Genomic DNA, 23,415 nt, shown 5'->3' with positions numbered 1-23,415 from the left:
GCCGCTGTGATGGCCGAGCGGAATAAACCGCCCTTCTTGCAGTCCGCTCGTCATGTGGCTGGGAGGTTCGTATCCCAGACTCGCCGCAACCGGTCACAGCCAGAGCGTCCACAGGGTAAGGCATTTATTAGGCCACCCTTACCCGAGGGATAGTGGGTGTAAATCGGTGTAGTGTTCGGGGACTCGTCGTTCTCCAGCACCCCTCTGGTCCAGCCGGGGCGCCTGCAGCCAAGCAACCGAAAGCATTCTCCCTACGTCTCCTTCGCGGTCTGAAGGTAATGCAATCCATGCGAGGCTTGAGCGTGTAAAATAGCGAGAGCAGCCGACACGAGTTTGAAGGAAGCTGGTTTTACGACTATCTCCTTCCTGTGGAAGCGTGAGCCAGGGGAGTTATTCGACCAGAGTTCCAGCCATATAACATTGGGTTAATCAGGTGGGATAAGGGGGAAAACTAGAAATACATTTATTAAAAAAAAAAGGGAGGGGCTTTACAGTAACACAACATCCTGTCCTTAGACCCTTGCATCGGATAAGGGAACAACTCCCTAAAAAAAAAAACCCCTTGGGTGTGTGTGACCATTAGCTAAAGTTTCAGTGAACCGGGGGGGGGGGGGGACATATATATAAGACAGACTTCTCTTGTAGATTAGTCATGGAAAATGAGAACCGTGTGAGTTTTCTTTTGTATCAAGCAACAGAAAGTTGTATTATGAGATGTTTGCGTTAATTTACCATACTTGACATTGTACGTCTTGTGATGTGACTATTGCACATGTACACATCACGATAACAATGCTGAAATTATATATTGTGCAGCCCTAATATGTTTATTCACTAGCCAAGCCAACGTAGGACAAAAGTTCAGTTACGGTTACTACATAATTCGGAGCTGAGACTTTCATAGATGAATATATGGTTCTGTATATGGTTCCATTCAATGTATAGAGTGGGGAAGTGGTTATTTTGGGGGGGCTAGGTTGCTGGGAGAAAGAGCCCATTCATTTTTTTCCCATAGACAATGTTGCATGACTAGCTGTTTGAGTATGTCTAACCCTTGGTTGGTCATGAAACTCCTGGTTGAATCATCAGTATAAATAATTAGCAGCTGTGTTGAAAACATTTTGGTTCCTTGAAAAAAGTCAAAGGTGCAAGACTTTGTGCATAACCTTATCTGATAAGTAGCAGAGTCCCAATGTGCATTGCGTGTAAGAAACATCCAATTAGAGCTTAATATTCTGTTGTCTGCACTGGTGAAGCTTTGTAGCTAGCTAAACTCTTTAGATAAGATGATTCAGCAGTCATTTTAAACAAACAACAAGAACCTTGTCGTAGAGACCGGAAATTGTCTCAATTGTGCGTGTAATCTCATTAGTTTTCTATTTGTTTTTCTTTTACAGTTGAACAAACTGCAAGACCGAGCAGCTAGTTTGAAGACCTCCAATGAAAACTTTCAGAAGCAGGCTGAGGATATGATCAGTAAACTGAAACAAGTGTGTGTGTGTGTGTGTGTGTGTGTGTGTGTGTGTGTGTGTGTGTGTGTGTGTGTGTGTGTGTGTGTGTGTGTGTGTGTGTGTGTGTGTGCGCGTGCGTGCGCATATGTCTCATCCATTCTGTGACTGTTTATCTTGATGTACACAATGACATTATCTTCACAATCAAGTTCATTTATCTCAGGTTTATTCTGTAATACAATCAGGGTCCCATAGAGCTCAACTCCCCTCCCCCCTATTTTTTGTGTAAAAGTAACCATGCAGAGATCATAGATATGACTATATTTTTCCTCTTTTCAGGCCAAGGAGCAGCAAGCCAGTATGGAGGAGAAGTTTAGAAATGAGCTTAATGCCATCATGAAGCTCGCCAATCTATACAAGGTATGTTGGGAAAGCTTTGATTAGAATAGACAACTTGGCAACAGTACTGGCACACACAAGCATTGCTCTTTAGTATGTACTTGGTGTGTTTGTGGTGTTGACCTTTTGAGTGCAAGTCAAGAGCTTTCTGTTTTTCTATGGCAATGACTGCAATTCAGATTTGCCAAATGCTGTGGTATGCATATTACATCTTACTGATACTTTTGCAAAGAGTTTGCACTAACCCTAAATGCGTGCCTGCAGGGGGCAGAAGCAGACTCTGAGAAAAAAAGTGAAGAGTTGATTCGGGCAGTGGAGGAGCTGCAGAAGTTACTGAAGGATGCTGGAGAAGGTTAGAGGCCCCCGGTCATGTAATTCAAGAAAGTCACCATGTATCCTGAGCTACATTTATGGACACTTCATTAGATTGTTTCTTTTGAGCTGTTTTTAGTCATGTTTCCCTGTACAAAATTACAAATGCTTGGTGACAGTAAAAAAAAATTTCTGACTTGTTCTGCATGTTAGTTAGTATGTCCTTATTTAAGTATACCTCATGGTTTTACAGTGTGAAGTGATAAGTATCTTAGATTGATAAATTAACTGGATCTGCTACTGCTTTTGACATGGTACAGATATTTTCCATTTACCACAAATATAACACTAAGATCTTATAGCCTGTATTTTCTCTCTTCCACAGCAAATAAGGCCTTAGAGGAGAAGGTACAGGAGATGGATGATGCCAAAGAAAAAACTGCATCTGAGTTGAAAGAGAGAATTAAGAGCCTAGAGAAAGAACTGGACAATGCCAATGAACTACTATCAGACAAATACAGAGGTCAGCCAGGACTCTAATCTAGTGTCCAGTGTGGGGGTGGATTCCTGGGTTGTTGTTTAAGTTATCTTGATAACATCACCAAGAACTGGTCTACACCATGCACATTAGCATTTTGAAGGAAATCCTCATTCTAATTTGGTTGTAATTAAAGTGAAATGACACCTGCCATTGCAGCTAAGGTTTTGTACGTTTTAGAAGAGGGTAACCTTTAACCTGTGGGCTTATTTTTGTACTTCCAGGGCCTGCTGGTACAAGCTCATTGCTGTCAGAGGAGCAGATTACAACCATGTCCCCAACAGCAGCTGCTGTTGCCAAGATAAAACCTGGCATGAAGCTGACTGAGGTATGTGTAGCAGCATCTAAACTTTTGGTTTACCTATTGCAGAATTTATGTTTTACCGTATCCTTGGGTTTCTGTGTAAATGCTTGAGGCCAAGTGTGGCAAAATAATGTTAGGTCATTTTTTGTGCATTAGTATGTTACAAACTTAGAAATTTGTGAGCTTGTTAATGACTTTGCTACTGATGAAGTGTATGAGACCACCACAAATGAAGTGCAGAGATTTCAAGATTCACCTGATATCCCAAAACATTTTGTCTGTTGTCAGTACTGGGGTGCTAGTTTATTGGTTTTAGTTTGAAGTCGCTTAAATCATGTCACTTGTGTAAACCCAGAAATAAACACCAATGTAAGTGATCGTGGAAAGGCCCCCTTGTGTCATGGTAACTGCATATACAATTTATCCAGCAACACTCAACATTTTGCATCCACATACAGTGTATTTACTTACACATGCAGTGTATTTACTCATAGTAATCAACACATAAGAAAGCTGTTATACCAGAATCCTGGTGAAGGAACGATCTGAATTTGAGTTGTTTTGATGTAAGTTGAATCTCAAGTTACATCTGTCTTGAAATGTTAATGTGTGAACAGAAAAAACTCTGCTGTGGAAATGAGCTACTTGTAGTATGCAAATAATTACAATGCATTCCCAAGCATACAGATGGAAGAAACACTCCAAAGAGGAAGCACATAGAAAGGCACATGTAATGAATGGGAGTAGTCCATATTTATCAGCAAACAGTTAAATAATACCCATAAGACTGGGTTTCTGCACAAAGTGCAAATTATCTTGTATTTCAGTGAGGATTATACCATCATTTCTGTTTTTACTCAATCCTTACCCTATATATTGCCTGTTTTCCCTCCTCAGTTGTATACAGCATATGTTGAGAGCCAGGAGCAGCTGCAATTGGAGCGCCTGGAGAACAAGCGGGTCAACAAGTATCTGGATGACATAGTGCAGGAAGTGGAGGCCAAGGCCCCCATCCTCAAACGGCAGAGGGATGAGCATGAGCGCATGCAGAAATCAGTGGCCAGTCTGTCTGCAAAGCTGGAGCAGGCTTTCAAGGTTAAGAATACAATAATGCAGCCATTATATGTTTTCGTGGTAGAAATTGGATTTTTCAGTTATAAGAAAGTGCATGTCATGTGTTTTTGTTTACTGCAGGAGGTGCATCGCCTGCAGAAGGAGGGCGATGAGGCCAACAAGCGCGCATCTGTCCTGGAGAGGGACAACCAGAGGTGTGAGCTGCGGCTAGCAGACATGGCCCAGCAGGTGGGAATCATGACAGTTGTCCAATATTACAGGTGTTTTGTTCATAAATTCACTAATTTCTGTTTTACCATTCTCTTCCTTTATTGCCAGCTTAGTTTTTATTTATTTATTTATTTTTAACATTTTTGACATTTAGCTTATGCTCTTATTCAGAACAACTTTAGCTAAGTGTGCTAGTGGGATTAATTTTCAGTACTAAATTTGCCATAATTACAAAATACTTAACAGTGAGGAGCCCAAAAGGTCAGAGCTACATTGCCCTATCATTTTCAGCCTAGAATGATCACATCCATATCCAAGTGCCAGGTTTTCTGCTTTTTGTATTTATTTTAATTACAACTATTTTGTTAGTAATCTCTTTCCTCACTAACAACTAGACAAAATAGATGGTTATTACTTCACTTTGCAAGAATTATGTGCAGTTGAATAAAACTCTTGAAGTCCCAGTGAATATACATTGGGTTCTTGGCTAAAAGTTAAACTCCTTTCTTTTTTCAGCAGTATTAGGTTTATATAGCTCAGTTAATTCTTAATTGAGCTATATAAACCCAATGCTGCAGAAATGTTGAATGCTGAAATGAAATGAAATGTAAAATGCTGAAATGAAATGAATGTTGCTTAGGCAAGATTGAGATGGTTTGGACATGTGTGGAGGAGAAATACTGGGTATATTGGAAGAAGGATGCTGAATATGGAGCTGCCAGGGAAGAGGAAAAGAGGAAGGCCAAAGAGGAGGTTTATGGATATGGTGAGGGAGGACATGCAGGTGGGCTGCTGTGACAGGAAGATGCAGAGGACAGGAAGAGATGGAAGCAGGTGATCCGCTGTGGCGACCCCTAACGGGAGCAGCTGAAAGTAGTAGTAGTAGAATTAATTCTTAATAGATCAGTTTAGATCACATTTAACAACCTTGATTATTGTCAAGAAAAACTACAGCAATTCTGGTTTTGTTAGGGTTTTGTTTTTTCCACCAGAACTAGCCGTCCAACTTATTTTGTGAATGACAAAAATTGACAACAATATTCTCATTTGTATAATTAAAAAAAAAAAGATTAAGTAAAGATTAAATAAAATTAATATTGAATTGTGAAGAGCAATCGATTCAAAGCAGTAACTTAGAAATAGTAAAAGTGAGGTTAATAACTGATAAATTAAAAAGGACAGTAAGAAACCAAGATTCCGATTAATCGGCCCTCACCTGGTACTTACTTTATGACCTATACAATTCCTATGCGGCCAGGTACGTGTCCTGCTGATTGAACTGGAAGAGGCTCGTGGGAACCATGTGGCCCAGGAGGAGGATATGAGCTCAGCTGACATCAGCAGTACCTCAGAGGTGATCAGCCAGCACTTGGTGACCTTCCGCGGCGTGGAGGAGCTACAGCAACAGAACCAGCGCCTCTTAGTGGCCCTCAGGGAGCTCAGCGATGCCCAAGAGCAAGAGGAGTTTGAGACTACCAGTACCAAGTAAGTTAAAATGTACACTGATTTTTGGAGATCAGAGAAAACATTCAAATGATGTGATCAAATCCAATGAACAATTGCAGCTCATCTCATGAAGCCAATTTGGGGAAATTCTTAAATTCTGACACCATGATTTCACTGGACAACGAAGATTTTGCTTCCTGAATACTTTTGGGTGTATTTTATGGATTTTGGGCTGCTGATCACGAAAATCACCTTAAAGTTTTCCTATCACATACCGATTTTTAGATAAGCCTATTTCTGTGATTTCCCATCATATTTTAAGTCTACTAGTATATTGTCCACAAAGCAAGCTGTTTTGGTCAGTCCAAGCATGCCTTGGCATGCGCTCAGTGTAGGTGCTATGCAAATGTTGTTTTAGGCATGCCTGGACATGCTTAGTCAGGTTAGATGCTGGCAGACAGGCTATTCACATTTACAGATGCTGTTTGGACGCATGTTGAAGCACACGCTCTTCAGACAATAGCATAGTGAGTATACGTAACAATAGGATTTATTGTCTTCAGGAAGATTTAATACAGCAGAAATGTCTCGTCAGTGTTGCAACAACTGCGATACATTCTGTTACATCTGTGGCGAGTACCAGTATCAACACACCCCTAATTTGAGACTATTTTGAAAAATATATAAATACGAGTATTTATCTTGTATTCACACCCATTTATGAAGACAAAATATCATGCAGATACACAGCTATAACACTTGCAAGTTACCTAAAATCTCTCAACCCTGCTGTTTTTCGCATGTGATTTAAAAATCTGTCAGACCGGCTCAACTAAATGAACTGTCCTAGGCGCAGTGAACTCAAAGAGAGTCTGGAGAAAGCTCAGGCTGAGCTGGAGGCTCTTAAGGAACAGCGCATCCAACAGATGCAACTGACTGAGTCCATCGTCAGACAGCGAGACATATACCGTGTGCTCCTTGCTCAAGCGACCGGAGTCGGCTTCTCTCAACAAGGTAACATGCATGTAGATGCTGTTAGATATCAGCCAAGCAAATGAGCTTTTTTCTTTGCCTTTTTTTAAGGAATCAACTCCAGTTTTTTTTTTTTTCAAAGTGGCAATCGTAGTTTGCCCCTTCTGATCTCTTTCATTATCACATTCCTTTAATTCTATTGTTCAGAGATGAAATACTGTGTGTGCGTGTGTGTATGTGTGTGTGGCCATCAGGAAGTGCCTTTTTACTGTTTTCTAACTTTACGCTGTTACTGTACTGTTATTCTCCCTAATTTGCTCAACACATTTATTTTACTTATTCATTTTTATTTGGTTCATAAGCCGCTGCTCCCGAAGAGTTCTCTCTTACCTCCACGCCTCAACAATCACCGGCCGCTACTCCCACCACGGCAACGCCCACTGCACGTGTCTCCATGGTAACAGAGTCTGCAGAGGCAGTGGAGGCCAAGGCAGCTCTACGACAGGTTAGCTCAAGAGTTAAACTGCAAGTCCAAGTGTTTTACAGGCAGTGTAAAAGAAAACTTTGCAAACCCAGCCCATGAAGTTCACTTTGCTCCTTGTGGTCTGGCAGGACTCAGTTTTTAGTCATTTGTTTGTGTTAGGGGCATCCTCATTGCGCTTAGACCAAAATGACTTTGTAGGTGATTGGATCAGCCTTTATGCTGGCCTGCTAGTAATAAACACTACTGCTGCTAAGCATGTCAGTTAATGTAGCTCATTATGTCTGCACATGGTTCTTGCCATTTTTGTAAATTCTATGAAACTAATTCTATAGCAGCATAATTGATAACCTCTCAGAGCTCAGCTGTTGTCATTTCCAAAATACGACACTGCTTGTTGTCGTCATCATCTGAACCACTTCCCATAGTTCACTGATTGGTTCGGCTTCCAACTGCCGGACTCGATCAGCACTCTGGATACTTACCAGACTAATATCTCATAGCAAACTGAGTTGAGCTTGTGAGGTCAAGGTTGGCTTTAAGAGGCTATGAAAAAGACACAAAATGCTTAACTGTCAAATCTTTTAACACTGAAAGTAGAAAGAAGTGAGTACATTCAAACATCTAATTGAGTGATCAGTGTCACTTAAAAGTATTTTTAAGTCCACACAATTTCAACACACAGGCAAGGCATACGTACATCCTGTGGCATACATGCCTATGCATGGGCTTATACTCTGCTTCTGGATCTTGAAGTTTAAAGTCCGGCGATATGGCACTGCTCATCTGATAGGGGATGTTCCCTCTGTTACCGTTTCAGTTTTCTGTGTGATTGCTAGGGCCACAATTAATTGAAATAAAATCATGATCCCAAGTCATTTTAAAAACCGATTTGAAGCACAATTCTGCAGCATTGGCATTTGGACATCCCGTGCATAAAACCAAGCCCCCTCCCCATTATTTGCTGTAACCAGTGACCTTGTGCCACATAAATGTAAGCATGCAACATGTAGACACAACAAGCAGGCTATGATAGCAAAATTCACAACATTGTCGGAAACCACAAGGACTGGCAATTCATATTCTCAGCAAGTGGCATACACATAATACTTGAAATATGTTGTGCAATGCATATATAAATGCCCTAGTTATTACTCAAGAAATGGTAATGTCCCAGTTGCTCAGCATGACATGGAATATTCTCTCTTTGCCACTAGAGGGTAATCTACTCAGAGTGAAAGGTCCTCAGGTTTAATGTTTTTAGCATAGAAACCCATATACTTAATCAGCTGTGACACCTGGGACCCAAACTCATTACAACAAATAAAATGTTCAATTACTCAAGGCATTAAGTAGAAGACTCGAAACCTCTTTGCAGTCTTTGATGATAGTGCATGAAATCCTGATATAAAATGGCAACGTCTGTTTGCATTTGTAGTTGCAAGAGGTGTTCACCACCTATAAGAGTGAGCGTGTGGAGAGTGAAAAGGCCCTGACAGAGCAGAATGACAAGCTGCAGGAGCAGCTCTCTGGCCTCCGTTCCCAGAATGCCAAAATATCCACCCAGCTAGAGTTTGCCTCTAAGAGGTAAGGTTGAAAGCAAAAATCAGTGAGTTTTATTTGCTCTTTTTGTTTTGTTTTTTGATCATTTTTGTTTATTTGCAATATTTCAACACATAATCCAAATGAGTCATTGAAGAATTTACTACATAGTATATAAGTGGAGCAACCAATAAACCTCAGTATACTCCTAAGCAAAAGTTCACATAAAAACAGCCTACAGTACAAAGCATTGGGTGGTAACTCTTGTAAATAATGCATCTTTCAAAGTGCAATCAAAACCAAAGTCTATGCAGGCTTAGTCAAAATTTTTGAGTTACACTTCGAATGGATTGTAGCTTTTTTAGTTTTGTGATTAAATTTGGCATTCAAGCTGTAGATGTAAGTTAGTGTACTGGGAGCAAAGGGCACTGACAAAATGTCTTGCGTTTTATGGTGATGTTAGGTATGAGATGTTACAGGACAACGTGGAAGACTACAGGAAGGAGATTGCCTCCCTCAGAGAGAAAGGACAGAAGATGGCCACAAGTGCCCAGAAAAATGAGCAGACCATCAACACCATGACACAAGACCTCAGAGCTGCCCAGCAGAAACTCATCTTGGCCGAGGTGTGAATGTTTGTTTTTGTTTATATTTTCTGGTGTTTCGTTTTAGATCATGTTGATAGGTTTGTCTGTACTTTGTTGGGGGGTCTTTAAGGAAAAATTAAAAAGCATATGGGCCCATCCTGTCCTATATTTCAGGGTCGTGCTGAAAACCTGCGCAAAGAGAGGGATATGTTGAAGCTGGTGGAGGCCAAGCTGACTCAGGAGAAAGAGACCATCCTGAGCCAACAACGCAGTCAGAACCTGCTACTCACCAACCTCCAGGCCATCCAGGTACGGTCATTCACACCCAGAAGCATTCCTCTCATCACCCTCTGTGGGACAGCCTCACAAACCAACACCCACACTTACAGTGAGCTGAAGTTCATGTGCATGCCTCATTTCAGAAATAATACAGATTTTACTCTCTCACACATTGACAATTAGAGGATCTCCTTACAGTAGTTTACACAGTGATTGTCTGATAGTATGGCCAAACACAGCGCAGTAATTACAACTTCCACTTGGTTCCAGGCCACTCTGGAGCGTTCAGAGACTGATATCCATCAGCGTCTGAACAGCCAAGTGGAGAAGCAGGAGAGGGAGATCTCCCAGCTGCAGAAGAGGCTCGAGCAGGAGGTTGAACAACGTCACTTCCTCGGCAGAAACCAAGAGGTAGGCAAAGCCTGGTGATGATGATGATACAAATGATAAAAATAATAGATTATAATTATGTTAACTAAGAATAATATCAAATGTCTTCAGTTCTATTGGCTGAGTCATGGTCAGAGTAATGGAAAACTGTCCAGTTAATAATCACCTGAGACCACAGAATCATTTGTGTAGATATGAATAAGTAAACTTGTTCTTTAATGGCCTTTTAAGATCTACTATTAAGAGAATAACATTTCATTATTACTGTAGCCTAATTTGAAACATTGCCACTACTTAACCAGCTAACATTTACACTTTTATTACAATGCAGATTTATCACTGTTTAATTAAAGCAATTACCCAGGGATTTCAGAACAATTGAAAGGATTTGCATTATGTGTCTAATTTCTTGTAGTTGCTCTAATATCAGAGTGAAGCACAGCCTCAAGGCTTTATTTCCTAACATAAGGAAAGCGTGATTGATGTCTTTATTTGAAAAGAGGTTTGCCTTGCTTTGTCTGTCTTCTTTTTTTTTTTTTACCAAATACCCCAAAGGGGGGGGGGGGTTTCTTGTCTCTTTGCTGGGTCTAAGGAAACATTGGGTCTCATTAAAACATTTTGAAGTAATTTGAACATGAATACATTTGTACATACATACCCTATTTCCCCTTTTCTCAATTTTCATGCACACAGATACAGCTGATAGACACTAAGAAGCAGCTGGAGACCCAGATGGCTTTACACCAGAAGACCAGGGAACTGCTGAATGCAGCACAGCTGGAGATCACTACTCTCAAGTTGCAGCAGGGCAGCAGTGACACACGCCTGAGCCTGAGCTCCCCCTCCACTCCCACAATGGGCTTCAGAGGTCAGTACAAATGGACAGACACAGGCTAACATGATTGAATTTCCATTCAGTGTAAATAAAACACTTACCTATTGAAATTAATGGGTACCACACTAATAAGCACTTGCACGCATAGGCGTTTCAATTTCAAATCAAGCTCAATTATTGTCAGCAGATCTTGAAGGGTTTCTGGTCACAAGAAGTCAGATGGCGGTGTGCTGTTGTCGAAATCCTCAAATTGCTGCCTTTTGTAATTATTGTAAACCAAAATGGCCTTTTAGCACTATTGTTTTTCATTGAATTGGAACAGCAAATGTTCCAATGCGCTTGGACTTGTCCTACTTCATTTTTACAGTTGGCCTACTTTTTCACATATAGGCCACTTTTGAAGCAGATTTCTCATGACCTGATGGTGTTGTAACAAATTATATTCAGCAAAACAACAAATTATATTCAGCAAAACTCAGTAGAGTAGGTAAATGAAATATCTAAGCAGTCATCTTTCTAAGGTTTATGGATTTTTAGCAAACATAGCAATGTCGTGGTATTTTCATTAATTCCAGGTTGCATTCTTTTATTTCTCTTTAACACCCTCTTCTCTATCTGTCTTCATCCTGCCCATGTTTAATCATAGTGCTTTCCGATTGTGTGCTCACACATCTTTCCCCTTCCACCCTCAGGTCCTCAGAGTTCAGATCAAGACAACGAGGATCTGCGTGGCCGCCTGCGGCAGGCTGAAACACAGGTTGAAGAGCTTGCAGAGAGTCTGAAAGCAGCTACCTCTGAAATAGAGCAGTACAGAGCCATGGCCAAGAGCCTAGAGGAGTCCTTGGATAAAGAGAAACAGGTCAGGGAGAACTAGTGTGTTGCTACACCGAACTGCTTCTAGTTTTATCTTTGCGCACATCAACAAAACAATTTGAGAATGAGACATTTACTCCAGTGAGTCCATCCTATTGCGAATGCAAATAACTGAACCTAAGGGGAATAAGCACAATTCGTGTACAGTTGAATTCAGAAGTTTACATAAACTTGTAAAGGACATGTACATGTAGGCAGTCTTGATTTCATTGATTTCTACAACTATTCTTTTTCTGTGGCAGAGTAATTGGAACACAGACTTCTTTGTCACAAAAAAAAAATCACAAATGTTATTTTATAAATGTAGGTTTTCTGAAAATGAGGCAAACTCTCCTGGATCAAAATTATACATACAGTACACCTAATATTTGGTGGCATGTCCCTTAGCCCTTTTCACTTCAATCACCCACTTCTGATAGCCATCAACAAGCTTCTGGCAAAACTAATTAAATATTTGTCTACTCTTCTTGGCAGAATTGGTGTAGTTCAACCAAATTTGTTGGCTTTCTGGTACAGACCTGTCTTTTAAGTATATTTCATATATTCTTGAGGTCAGGGCTCTGGGAAGGCCATCTCTTCCTGTCCACTGCATCTTCCTCCATCACACCAGCCAACTGCATGTCCTCCCTTACCACATCTATAAACCTCCTCTTTCGTCTTTGTTCTGCCCTCTTCTTTGGCAGCTCCAGCTCACTGGAACATGGGCCATGTCTCTATACAGACTGTTTTAACTGAACACAAAGCAACAGCTCACTACTTTCCTCGCACAGGTTTGATCGCTTGCCTCAAAAATGAATAAGTGAATTTTGTGCCACGTCACAGCAACCATTTTTGATTACACCCAACGCTGCTAGCAAGTTTGGTAGACCCAACAGAAGACAGCTAAGTTATAGTGATGGGAATTCTGGCTCTTTTTATTGAGCTAGAGCATTGGCTTTGCTCAGCAATAAGAGCCAATTGATGTATGATAAATGATGTATGATAAATAATGTCTACTACTATTACTTTCGGCTGCTCCCGTTAGGGGTTGCCACAGCAGATCATCCGTTTCCATTTTTTCCTGTCTTCTGCATCTTCCTGTGTCACACCAGCCACCTGCATGTCTTCCCTCACCATATACATAAACCTCCTCTTTGGCCTTCCTCTTTTCCTCTTCCCTGGCAGTTCCATATTCATTACCCTTCTCCCAATATACCCAGCATCTCTCCTCCACACATGTCCAAGCCATCTCAATCTTGCCTCTCTTGCTTTGTCTCTAAACCGTCCAACTTGAGCGGTCCCTCTAATATACTCATTCCTAATCCTGTCCTTCTTCGTCACTCCCAATTAACATCTTAGCATCTTCAACTCCTGTCGTTGTCCTGTCCTGTTCTGTCTCCTGTCCGCCTCCTGTCTTTTCATCAGTGCCACTATCTCCAAATGATATAACATAGCTGGTCTCACAATCATCTTGTAAACCTTCCCTTTAACTCTTGCTGGTACCCTTCTGTTGCAAATCACTCCTGACACTTTTATCCACCCACTCCACCCTGCCTGCACTCTCTTCTTCACCTCTCTTCTGCACTCCCCGTTACTTTGGACAGTTGACCCCAAGTTTTTAAACTCATATGCCTTCATCACCTCTACTCCTTGCATCCTCACCATTCCACTGTCCTCCCTCTCATTCACGCATATGTATTCCATCTTGCTCCTACTGATTTTCATTCGTCTTCTCTCCAGTGCATACCTCCACCTCTCCAGGCTCTCCTCAACCCTGCTCCCTACTCTCGCTACAGATCACAATATCATTCACAAACATCATAGCCCATGGAGACTCCTGTCTGATCTCCGTCAACCTGTCTATCACCACTGCAAACAAGAAAGGGCCAATCCTTGATGTAATCCCACCTCCACCTTGAACCCATCTGTCATTTCAGCTGATGATTTCCAGCTTCATACTCATCACTCTGTCCGACACTCTCTTCACCTCCAGCACACTCTTGACATACTCTTCCTTCAGAATTACCCCTACCCCATTTCTCCTCCCGTTCGCACCATGGTAGAAGAGTTTGAACCCACCTTCAATGCTCCTGGCCTTCCTCCCCTTCCACTTGGTCTCTTGCATACACAGTATACGTACCTTTCTTCTTTTCATCATATCAGCCAGCTCTTTACCAGTCATAGTGCCAACATTCAAAGTTCCGACTCTCACCTCCACACTCTACCCTTTCTCTTCTCCCGCTGCCTCTGCACATGCCTTCCCCCTCTCCTTCGCCCAACAGTAGCATAGTTTCCACCGGCACCCTGCTGGCCAACAGCACCGTTGGCGGATGTTGATAACCCGGGCCTCGACCAATCCAGTATGGAAATTTGATTTATGATCTGCATATTTGATTTGGCAAAGATTTTACGCTGGATGCCCTTCCTGATGCAACCCTCCCCATTTATCCGGGCTTGAGACCAGCACTAAGAATGCACTGGATTGTGCATCCTCAGTGGCTGGGTTGTATGATAAATAATGTAAAAACATCAAACACTATTACATGTGTATTGAATGTTTTATTTCTATTTAACTATGTTTTTTATGTTGGCGACCGGCGTAATATACAAGTCTCACCATGCTTGGCTCTTAATGTTACTACCAAAGTGAGATGTTTCTGGATGGTATTTAACAAATATATAATAGGAACATCCTATTATTCTGTCGTATATTAGTTAACAAAAAAAGAAAAAGAAAGAGGAAAAAAAAAGAAAGAAATCTGCTCGACGGAAGCCAGCTCCCATCATTCACTTAAGGGAGCCGGCTTATAGAGCCGACTCGTTCGCGACCAACACATCACTACTAAAAAGTAAGTCATAAGTGTTAACATGTTGTTATCTCTATGCATCCCTATTTAGTTAATGTAATGGAGGACAGCTCCCCTTCTGGTCAGGTTATGCATGTGCAGTGTATTGCCCCTTCTAGGCGGGAGTCTTGTCATGCGCAGTTGTGGTGGTGCGGATGCTGAGAGCAAGTTGCTGGTCGCTTGGTATCGTGAAGAAATGGAGTGAATAAAGTCGGTTTCACTGAAGATAAACGTCGTGTTTATTCAGAACAAGTTTAGTAGTCAACATTGGATAAACGTCGTGTTTATTCAGAACAAGTTTAGTTGTCAACATTGGTAGCAGAGGATGGTTAGCAGAAAATGGCTTCTGCTAGCTACAAAGTTCCACCGAAGTTCGATGAGTCCCGACCGTACGAGAGTTGGAAAAATGAAGTTGCTATGTGGAAGCTCGTTACTGAGCTGGATAAGAAAAAAAAGGCCCTTGCTGTCGTCCTGGGGCTTGAAGGAAGGGCAAGGGATATCGCCATGGAAATACCCGCTGCAGACTTGAATACAGATGGGGGTATGGACGTTTTAATTGCAAAACTAGATGGAATGTTTCTCAAAGAAGAGAGGGACCGCGCTTACGATGCTTATTCGTATCTTGACTGTATCAAGAAGGACAGTTCTGTGTCCATGGCGGACTATGTGATTGACTTTGAGCAGCGATACAATAGAATGAAAAAGTATGATATGACTCTTCCCGATGCCGTATTAGCTTTTAAACTTTTGGATACGGCTTGTCTAGACGAGAAAAATAGGCAAATGGCGCAGACAGCATGTACGGATCTAACGTTTGCGGCAATGAAGTCCGCGCTCAAGAGGATTTTTGGAGGGAAAATACAAGTCGACGCGACTAATGGCATACAAGTAAAAGATGAAGTGTTCTACACAGAGCAGCGCTCGCGAGGAAGATTTAAACGAACAAGTAACGTTGTGCAGCAAGCTGGTTGGACAACAAAAGCCACCGTTACAAGGTACTAACCCACTGGATAGGTTCGGTAGGCGATCAAAATGTGCTGTATGTCAGAGCACGTTCCATTGGGCCAAGGACTGTCCCCACAAGAATAGCGAGCCAGCAAAAGTAGAGGACACATTGTTTACCAAAGCCTCGCTGTCTGAATCAGCATCAGAGATCTTTCTGACTGAGTCGTTAGGGACAGCTATAATTGATACTGCATGTACCCGCACAGTATGCGGAGAAAAGTGGTTGGAAAATTTTGTCGCAAACCTCAGTCAAAGCCAAGTGAACCAGATAGCGCAGAGTGAAATTCCAAGCAGCAGACCATTTCGCTTTGGAGATGGGAATATAGTACATTCCTCCAAAATACTGAAACTGCCTGCAAAAATAGGACAGACAAAATGTCAAGTGGAAACTGAAGTAGTTAAAGCTGATATCCCACTGCTTCTGAGTAAGACTTCACTGAAAAGGGCAGGGACCATTTTGGATATGGAGAATGATAGTGCTGTGATGTTTAATCAAAATATCCCTCTTGAATTAACCAGCTCGGGACACTATTGTATAGATATCAGAGACAAGAGCACAGAAACAAAGCCAATAGAAACTGAAGCACTGACGGCTCCAGAGAACAGCCTGAATGAAGATGAGGTCCTCACAGTCACAGAAAATATGACCGCAAATGAGAAACACAAAGTTCTTCTGAAATTGCATAAACAGTTCGGTCACGCCTCCGCCGAGAGGCTACAGCGGCTCATCCATAGCTCTGGAAATAAAGACACAGAGTGTGACACAATTTTGCAGCACATAGTACAGGACTGTGACATTTGCCAGAGATACAGCAAGACGAAGCCAAAGCCTGCTGTGGGCTTGCTTCAACGTTTAATGAAACGGTGGCAGTAGATTTGCATGAGTTGGAACCAGGGGTATGGTACCTCCACATCATTGATCAATTCACAAGGTTCAGCGCAGGAAGCATTGTAAAAACCAAGAAGTCCTCAGAGATCGTCAAGTCATTTCTTCATACATGGATAGGAATCCACAGCGCCCCCCAGAGGCTCTACAGCGATAACGGAGGAGAATTCAATAATGCAGAGTTCCGTGATATGGCTGAGAACTTTAACATTGAGACGAAAACAACAGCGGGATACAGTCCCTGGAGCAACGGACTACTGGAGAGGCATAATCAGACCCTCACCGACATCATTCTGAAGGTCAGGCGAGAAAGTGGCTGTGACTGGGAAACGGCCCTGGACTGGGCTCTTATGGCTAAGAACAGTATGCATAATGTGCACGGCTACAGTCCACGTCAACTTGTGTATGGTTTGAATCCTAACCTACCTTCTGTACTGGTTGATAAACCACCCGCACTAGAGGGTACTACTATGAGTGCTAGAGTAGGAGAGCACATTTCGGCCCTACATGCTGCTAGAAAAGCATTCACTGAAGCAGAGTGCTCAGAAAGGATAAGACGAGCACTGCGTAAACAGCTCAGAGCTACAGATGAAAAATATGACATGGGTGACAAGGTGTATTACAAACGAGCTGAATGTAATGAGTGGAAAGGACCAGGAATTGTTATTGGTCAGGATGGAGCTGTTGTCTTTGTAAGGCATGGTGGAATCTTAGTGCGAGTACATCACTCTAGACTTTCCAAGGTGAACACAAAGGTTAACGAAGAACAAATGGTACAACATGAAAATGATGCTGAAACAGTAAATGATGAACAAGACACAGAAACAGGAAATGATGAACAAGGTATAAACAATGTAGCTGATGATTTAGCCAGTGAACAAAACAGAGAGAATGAGTTACCTGAAAGTAATGTTGCACAAACTGAAATGGCCCATAAGCCTAATGCACATGATAATCCTGTCCCCTCTGCAGGTATGAGTTTAAAAACAGGACAGACTGTAACATATATGAACAGAGGTGACAATACTCTACTTAGAGCAAGAGTCTTGGGGAGAGCAGGCAAAGCTACAGGGAAATATAAAACATGGTATAACATGCAACATCTAGAGAATAATGGAAGTGATGGGCAAAAGGTATCAGTTGATATCTCAGAAGTTGATAATCTCCACATAGAAACAGACAGAGAAGCTGATGTACTTATAACGAAAGACATCTCATTTGATGCAGCTAAACAGGAAGAAATAAAGAACTGGCACAATAATAATGTCTTCGAGGTAGTTAAAGATGCAGGTCAGAAATGTATCTCTACTAGATGGGTTTGTAGTCTTAAAGAAACACCTAAGGGTATAGTGCCTAAAGCACGACTGGTTGCCAGAGGTTTTGAAGAGATAAATATTCAAGAGCTACAAAAGGATTCCACTACATGTGCTACTGATTCACTTAGACTTATGTTATCAGTGATATGTCAAAACCAGTGGGAAGTGCATTCTATGGACATCAAATCGGCATTTTTACAGGGTATGGAGCTATCCAGGGATATTTATATCCGCCCCCCTACAGAAGCAGGCTGTGAACATGTTGTATGGAAACTTAAGAAATGTGTTTATGGACTTGCAGACGCATCACTATATTGGTACAACAAAGTGAAGGAAATCATGCAGACTACTGGTGGTAGAGTGTCTCAGGTGGATCCAGCAATATTTTATTGGTTGGATGAGCAATGTAAGGTCACTGGGGTGCTTGCATGTCATGTAGATGATTTTCTTTGGTCAGACACGAAAACTCAACTCGCTGACTGTCTCACAAAGAAAGGAGCATCGGCTCTTGTGCTCTTAAAGGCACTCTGAAGGACAATGGGACCCGGGTTAAAAGGGTGTTGGATGGACAATTGATTTTGTTCTCAAAAGTTTCCATGACATGTTGATTTCTCTGGAAATGTATGTTCAATAATTCACGCTGTGAATTTCATTTTTTTGTTTTCTGTTTATTTCTTTAAAAAAGAGAATGAGATTAACATGTTGTTATCTCTATGCATCCCTATTTAGTTAATGTAATGGAGGACAGCTCCCCTTCTGGTCAGGTTATGCATGTGCAGTGTATTGCCTCTTCTAGGCGGGAGTCTCTTGTCATGCGCAGTTGTGGTGGTGCGGATGCTGAGAGCAAGTTGCTGGTCGCTTGGTATCGTGAAGAAATGGAGTGAATAAAGTCGGTTTCACTGAAGATAAACGTCGTGTTTATTCAGAACAAGTTTAGTAGTCAACATTGGATAAACGTCGTGTTTATTCAGAACAAGTTTAGTAGTCAACAATAAGTTCATCATAAGTTATCTTGCGATCTTAATTCATGATCATGGATCAGCGACAGAGAGTTAAGTGCCGTGGCTGTGCTTTGGAGTCACCTAGCATTGGCAATCAGTTAGGGTGCATAGTATACACTGGAAAGATGATGAGCTTGTCCTCCAACTTGACTAAAGAAAAAGGGGCATGGCTTCCGATTGGCTTTCGCCAGGTGAAATGTTCACTTTAGTTGAACTTAACTCAAACGAATGCTAATTTTTCCCATTTCGCAACGCTCGCAGTTTTGCTGAAGTTAATTCTGCCCATTTGCCTCCTGTCATTGACTTTTCATGCATTTGCAGCACTCGTAAATTTCGCTTCACATTTAATTGAAACACACCTTGAAGGGTAACATTTGCGTTAATCTAGCGCTGCTTTTTCATTGTATTGCTACATGATGCCATAGGATAAGAATGTGTTGGATAATACCAGCAACTCATCCAAATTGTTGGAAAATAACTGCCCTATTGTCTTCCACCACTTCCTGTTTTCGGTATTTAGGTTACAGAACAGGTGCGCTCCTCTATCGAGGCCCTTATGAGGGAGGCTGAGGAGCAACGTCGACAGTTGGAGCGAAGGCTTCTGGAAGTAGAAAAGGAGAAACAGAAACTAGAGGAGGAGAAGAGAATGGCCCTGGCCTCTTTGGAGCAGCAGGTATACAAATAGCAGATATAGCAAAGATTTTATATTATGAACCTGTGTGTCTACATTTCTCTCAAAAATGGCTAAAGTCTACTGGTTGTTGTTTTGTTTTTTTCCCATATCACATATTACTTCATATCACATTTGGCTCTGAGTATTTTATGGTGCCCAGTCTCTCTCACGTACTTGAATAAGCAAGTAGAATAATATTGCATTGTCACACATGCCTGTGTGTTTGTCTTCAAATTGTCAGATGAGCGAATTGAGGAAGAGTCTGAGCAGTTCCCAAGCTGACCACCAGGAAGCATTGCAGAGAGTTGCTGAGGCTGAAGCCCAACTGCAGCAGGCTGTTTTGGACAGCCAGGAGCAGGTCAGAAACAACTGAGCTGCGATTTTCACTGGTGCCCTTTTCATTAAGACACCTATTCTAGAGCCATATTCAATGCGACTATGATCATTTTCCCCTGTGAAAGAGATCCATATTAACATGTGGAAGCCCTATGCTTAATAACAGCTGCAGTGATTTGCTTATCTTTGACACATTGTTCTCTTCCTAGAGCAAGCCTTAGTAACTTTTTTCGCTCAAGGCTTCAAAGATCCCCTGTTAATTTCTACTTTCCCATCCTTTAGGCTAAGCTGGCAGCTGAGGCCCAGAATGAGTATGAGCGGGAGATGATGTTGCATGCAGCTGATGTGGAGGCCCTCCAGGCAGCCAAGGTTCAGGTACAGCAGGCTTCTGAGCACAAGCACCAGCTGGAGGAGAGGATGCAGAGAGTTAGTGCTCAGCTGCTGGAGACTAAGATCTCTTGGGAGGAGCAGGAGAAAATCCTCAAGGTTAGCTGTGATGATAAATAAAAACACAAACTGGCCTCACTTGCTTTTTTTCCAGGTTTTTCCATAAAAACTTGTGTTTTTTTTCTGGAATCTTTGCCCTTGTCCCTTAGGAGGAGATGTCCAAGGTAGAGAGCCGCTGTGAGGAGTTACAGAAGCAGAATACACTCCTCCATGAGCAGATTCAGACGATGAGCAGCAAGATGGCTGCCAGCCTGCAACGTGCTGCCAATGAAAGCCCCATGAACATCTTTCTCACAGAGGAGGGGAAATCCCAAGACCAAGTCCTGGAGATCCTCAGGTAAATCATCTTTGCTGTTATCTTACAGAAGGTCTCAAGGTTCTTACACTTAGTAAAAGCAATATGATGGCAAAATAAGTAAATTCTCTCCTCAAGGGTGCATCATCTGTTTTTATGAATTTGTTTGTACCTCCAACTCTGAATCATCATTCATCCTTTACAACCTTTACCTCAGGTTTGTGCGGCGGGAGAAGGAGATTGCGGAGTCTCGTTTTGAGGTGGCACAAGGAGAAAGCCTGCGCCATCGTCTCAGGGTGGAGCACCTGGAGCGAGAACTGAAGGAGCTGCAGAACAGCCTGAATGCTGAAAGACAGAGGATGCAGGTCAGTTTTCAGATGCATGGACAAGGACCCACTTTGAACTAACCAATGGTCCTCTGTTGGTTTTGGCTTCTGAAAAATAATGACTGAGCAGGGATTTGCTGTCTGCCCTGTTAATTCTGAAGCCTCTTTTTTTTTCATTTACACATATTATTTATCATTTTGTGTGTTATCCTAATCACATCCATTTGGTAATAGTGAGAAGGACATGGGGTACTTAATTGATTTTTTAAAAATTATTTGATTTTTGGTCGGTTGATTGAGACTCACTGAGACTTGACCCCATTGGGAAAATTTATATGTAGAGTAGCTCACTCTGACGTACACTTATAGTTTGATCTCTGGCTAAAGCACAGTCTACGGAAATTGTTCCTGGTGTGTTTTTGCTCCTGGTTGCTCTGTGTCCTTTTGGTGAAGCTGAAATGCACATGGGAAGAACACAAAGAACCAAAGTGTCATTAGTCTCACCAGTATACCAGGACTGATCAATTCGCTTCTGCCTCATGACACAGGTAACAGCCAAGACACTGGCTCAGCACGATGAGCTGATGAAGAAGACAGAAACAATGAGTGTCCTGATGGAGACCAACAAGATGCTGAGAGAGGAGAAGGAAAGGATGGAGCAGGAACTCCAGCAAACCCAGGCTAAGGTACTAATATGCTTCCATGGAAGCAAAAAGTTGTGTAAGTGTTGGTTCAGGAGGAGGGTGGGCAGCACAGACCTTAATGCGGTTTTACCCAGTGGTTGGGAAGAGACTAAAATGTGTTTATAGATTAAAAATAAATAGTTTGAGGGCTGAAGGTCAGGTCTTTACTCATTAATCTAAACCACTGGGTTTTCCCCACTCCTATATGTTTTAGGTGCATAAGCTGGAGTCCGACATCTTGCCAATGCAGCAGACCAACTCTGAGCTAAGTGAAAAGAGCGGCATGCTACAGGCTGAGAAGATGATTCTGGAAGAGGAGATCAAGCGCTGGAAGGCTCGCACACAGGTCCATTTCAAAACATATTGAAAACACATCATTGGCATAAATACCACCATTCACCTAATTGTTATGCGTGATATGCTTATTTTTGTTATTGTGTAACTGTATTGTTTGTGATAATATGTGGAGTGTCTGTTGTTGTCCATGTATGTATTGTGCTGCAGTTTAATGAGTACCAAAAACAAATTCCACTGGCCTTGGTCATGTGGCTAATAAAACAATCTAAATCTAATCTAAAAGAATACATACAATGTATAAAGCTCAAAGTTTCATGTCAAAGTAGCACAATCCATTTAGTCTCTTTAGCAGAAGAAATCATTAAGCAACGTTGCCACAATATTGTGGCAGTATTGTTTTTTTAACCCAATATTAGATCATGAACTATTTATATCCCTACAAGTAAAGAAATGAACTATTAGTTTCAAATAAACGAGTTTCCTAATTTTTTACTTAAAATTGTTTAATTTGTGTGCAGGTTGTTAGTCACCATGTATTCTTTTACTATTATTTGATTATACCTTTGTCAAGGACTAGTATTGTCTGAGACAGGTGAGAAGTTTCTGTGCCCTTAATATCTTTATTCCATGCTTATCCAGCACTTGGTGAGCCAGCAGAAGGACACAGATCCTGAGGAGTACAAGCGTCTGCATTCAGAAAAGGAGGCACATCTCAAACGCATCCAGACACTCGCTGAAGAGAACGGCAAACTCAAGGCAGAGGTGGCAAGGTGAGGATTACTTAAGCTTTAGTTGCTATTGACAGGGGCACACAAGGCAAGTATAGTTTTTTTTTTTTTTCCTTTGCTTCATTTTACCCTCATTCCTCTCCATTTTCTTGTGCTTTCTCTTTTCCCTTCATCGTTTGCTCACTCTCCCAATGTCTCCATTTCTGAACCTCCACAGGAGCAGTGGGTCAGTGACCTCCCTGCAGAGACAGGTGCAGGCGTTGCGTGAGAACATGAGTAAGGTGACTGAGGAGAGGAATATCCTAAAGAGGGAGATGGAGGCAAAGAACCAGGACATTCAGGAGAAGCTGCGCACCATCACCCAGGTCAAGAAGATTGGACGTCGCTACAAGATGCAGTATGATGAGCTCAAGGTGGAACATGAAAAGGTGAGAACAAGGCGAATTGCTTTTATCAGTTGGTGTATTCCAGAGACTCCATTCACACTCCACTGTCAAATTTCAAAGCCACATCAGGCACATCATTGCGTTAATGTTAAATCTAAAAACCTACAAGAGTGGTTCAGAAGACCATTGAATTCCCTCATGAAGTATAAGATGGAATTAATCAAATCCATTATGAACACTCGACTACCCACTACTGATGTGGCAGTTTAAAGCATGATAAAGCTTTCATACTTTGTGTTTTTGTAGATGGTGGCTGAGGCAACAGCAGGCCCGTCCCAGGATCAGGAAGCCCGTCAAGCCTCAGTACAAGAGCTGCAGAACCTCAGAGAGTCTCTGGGTCTGGCCGAAACTAGAACCAGAGAGCTGGAGGCACAGCTGGAGAACCTTAATAAGGTCAGTGATAAATAGAAAAGTTAACATTCCTTGAGCAAACTGTCCCAAAATACTCAAATGATTTA

General features: G+C 41.9%; 1 protein-coding gene across 1 annotated transcript in view; it reads left to right on the top strand.

Annotated features, from left to right (window-relative positions):
- tprb (translocated promoter region b, nuclear basket protein) overlaps window positions 1-23,415 on the top strand; it is a 69,972-nt gene that overhangs the window by 4,684 nt on the left and 41,873 nt on the right. The window contains exons 7-32 of the mRNA XM_056275925.1: window positions 1,398-1,490; window positions 1,791-1,871; window positions 2,115-2,202; window positions 2,548-2,685; window positions 2,925-3,028; window positions 3,902-4,099; window positions 4,199-4,306; window positions 5,547-5,773; window positions 6,585-6,748; window positions 7,069-7,211; window positions 8,626-8,774; window positions 9,193-9,355; window positions 9,491-9,625; window positions 9,866-10,006; window positions 10,679-10,853; window positions 11,513-11,679; window positions 19,247-19,399; window positions 19,641-19,757; window positions 20,018-20,221; window positions 20,332-20,519; window positions 20,695-20,842; window positions 21,352-21,489; window positions 21,701-21,832; window positions 22,423-22,553; window positions 22,729-22,939; window positions 23,204-23,350. Coding sequence (XP_056131900.1) covers window positions 1,398-1,490; window positions 1,791-1,871; window positions 2,115-2,202; window positions 2,548-2,685; window positions 2,925-3,028; window positions 3,902-4,099; window positions 4,199-4,306; window positions 5,547-5,773; window positions 6,585-6,748; window positions 7,069-7,211; window positions 8,626-8,774; window positions 9,193-9,355; window positions 9,491-9,625; window positions 9,866-10,006; window positions 10,679-10,853; window positions 11,513-11,679; window positions 19,247-19,399; window positions 19,641-19,757; window positions 20,018-20,221; window positions 20,332-20,519; window positions 20,695-20,842; window positions 21,352-21,489; window positions 21,701-21,832; window positions 22,423-22,553; window positions 22,729-22,939; window positions 23,204-23,350 — 3,843 coding nt within the window. The remainder of the gene's footprint in view (window positions 1-1,397; window positions 1,491-1,790; window positions 1,872-2,114; window positions 2,203-2,547; window positions 2,686-2,924; window positions 3,029-3,901; window positions 4,100-4,198; window positions 4,307-5,546; window positions 5,774-6,584; window positions 6,749-7,068; window positions 7,212-8,625; window positions 8,775-9,192; window positions 9,356-9,490; window positions 9,626-9,865; window positions 10,007-10,678; window positions 10,854-11,512; window positions 11,680-19,246; window positions 19,400-19,640; window positions 19,758-20,017; window positions 20,222-20,331; window positions 20,520-20,694; window positions 20,843-21,351; window positions 21,490-21,700; window positions 21,833-22,422; window positions 22,554-22,728; window positions 22,940-23,203; window positions 23,351-23,415) is intronic.

Source organism: Lampris incognitus, chromosome 3 (genome assembly GCF_029633865.1).
Source record: "Lampris incognitus isolate fLamInc1 chromosome 3, fLamInc1.hap2, whole genome shotgun sequence".
Lineage (NCBI taxonomy): Eukaryota > Metazoa > Chordata > Actinopteri > Lampriformes > Lampridae > Lampris > Lampris incognitus.
The sequence above is the reverse complement of the archived record's forward strand: the minus strand, read 5'-3'. Positions and strand labels throughout refer to the sequence as shown.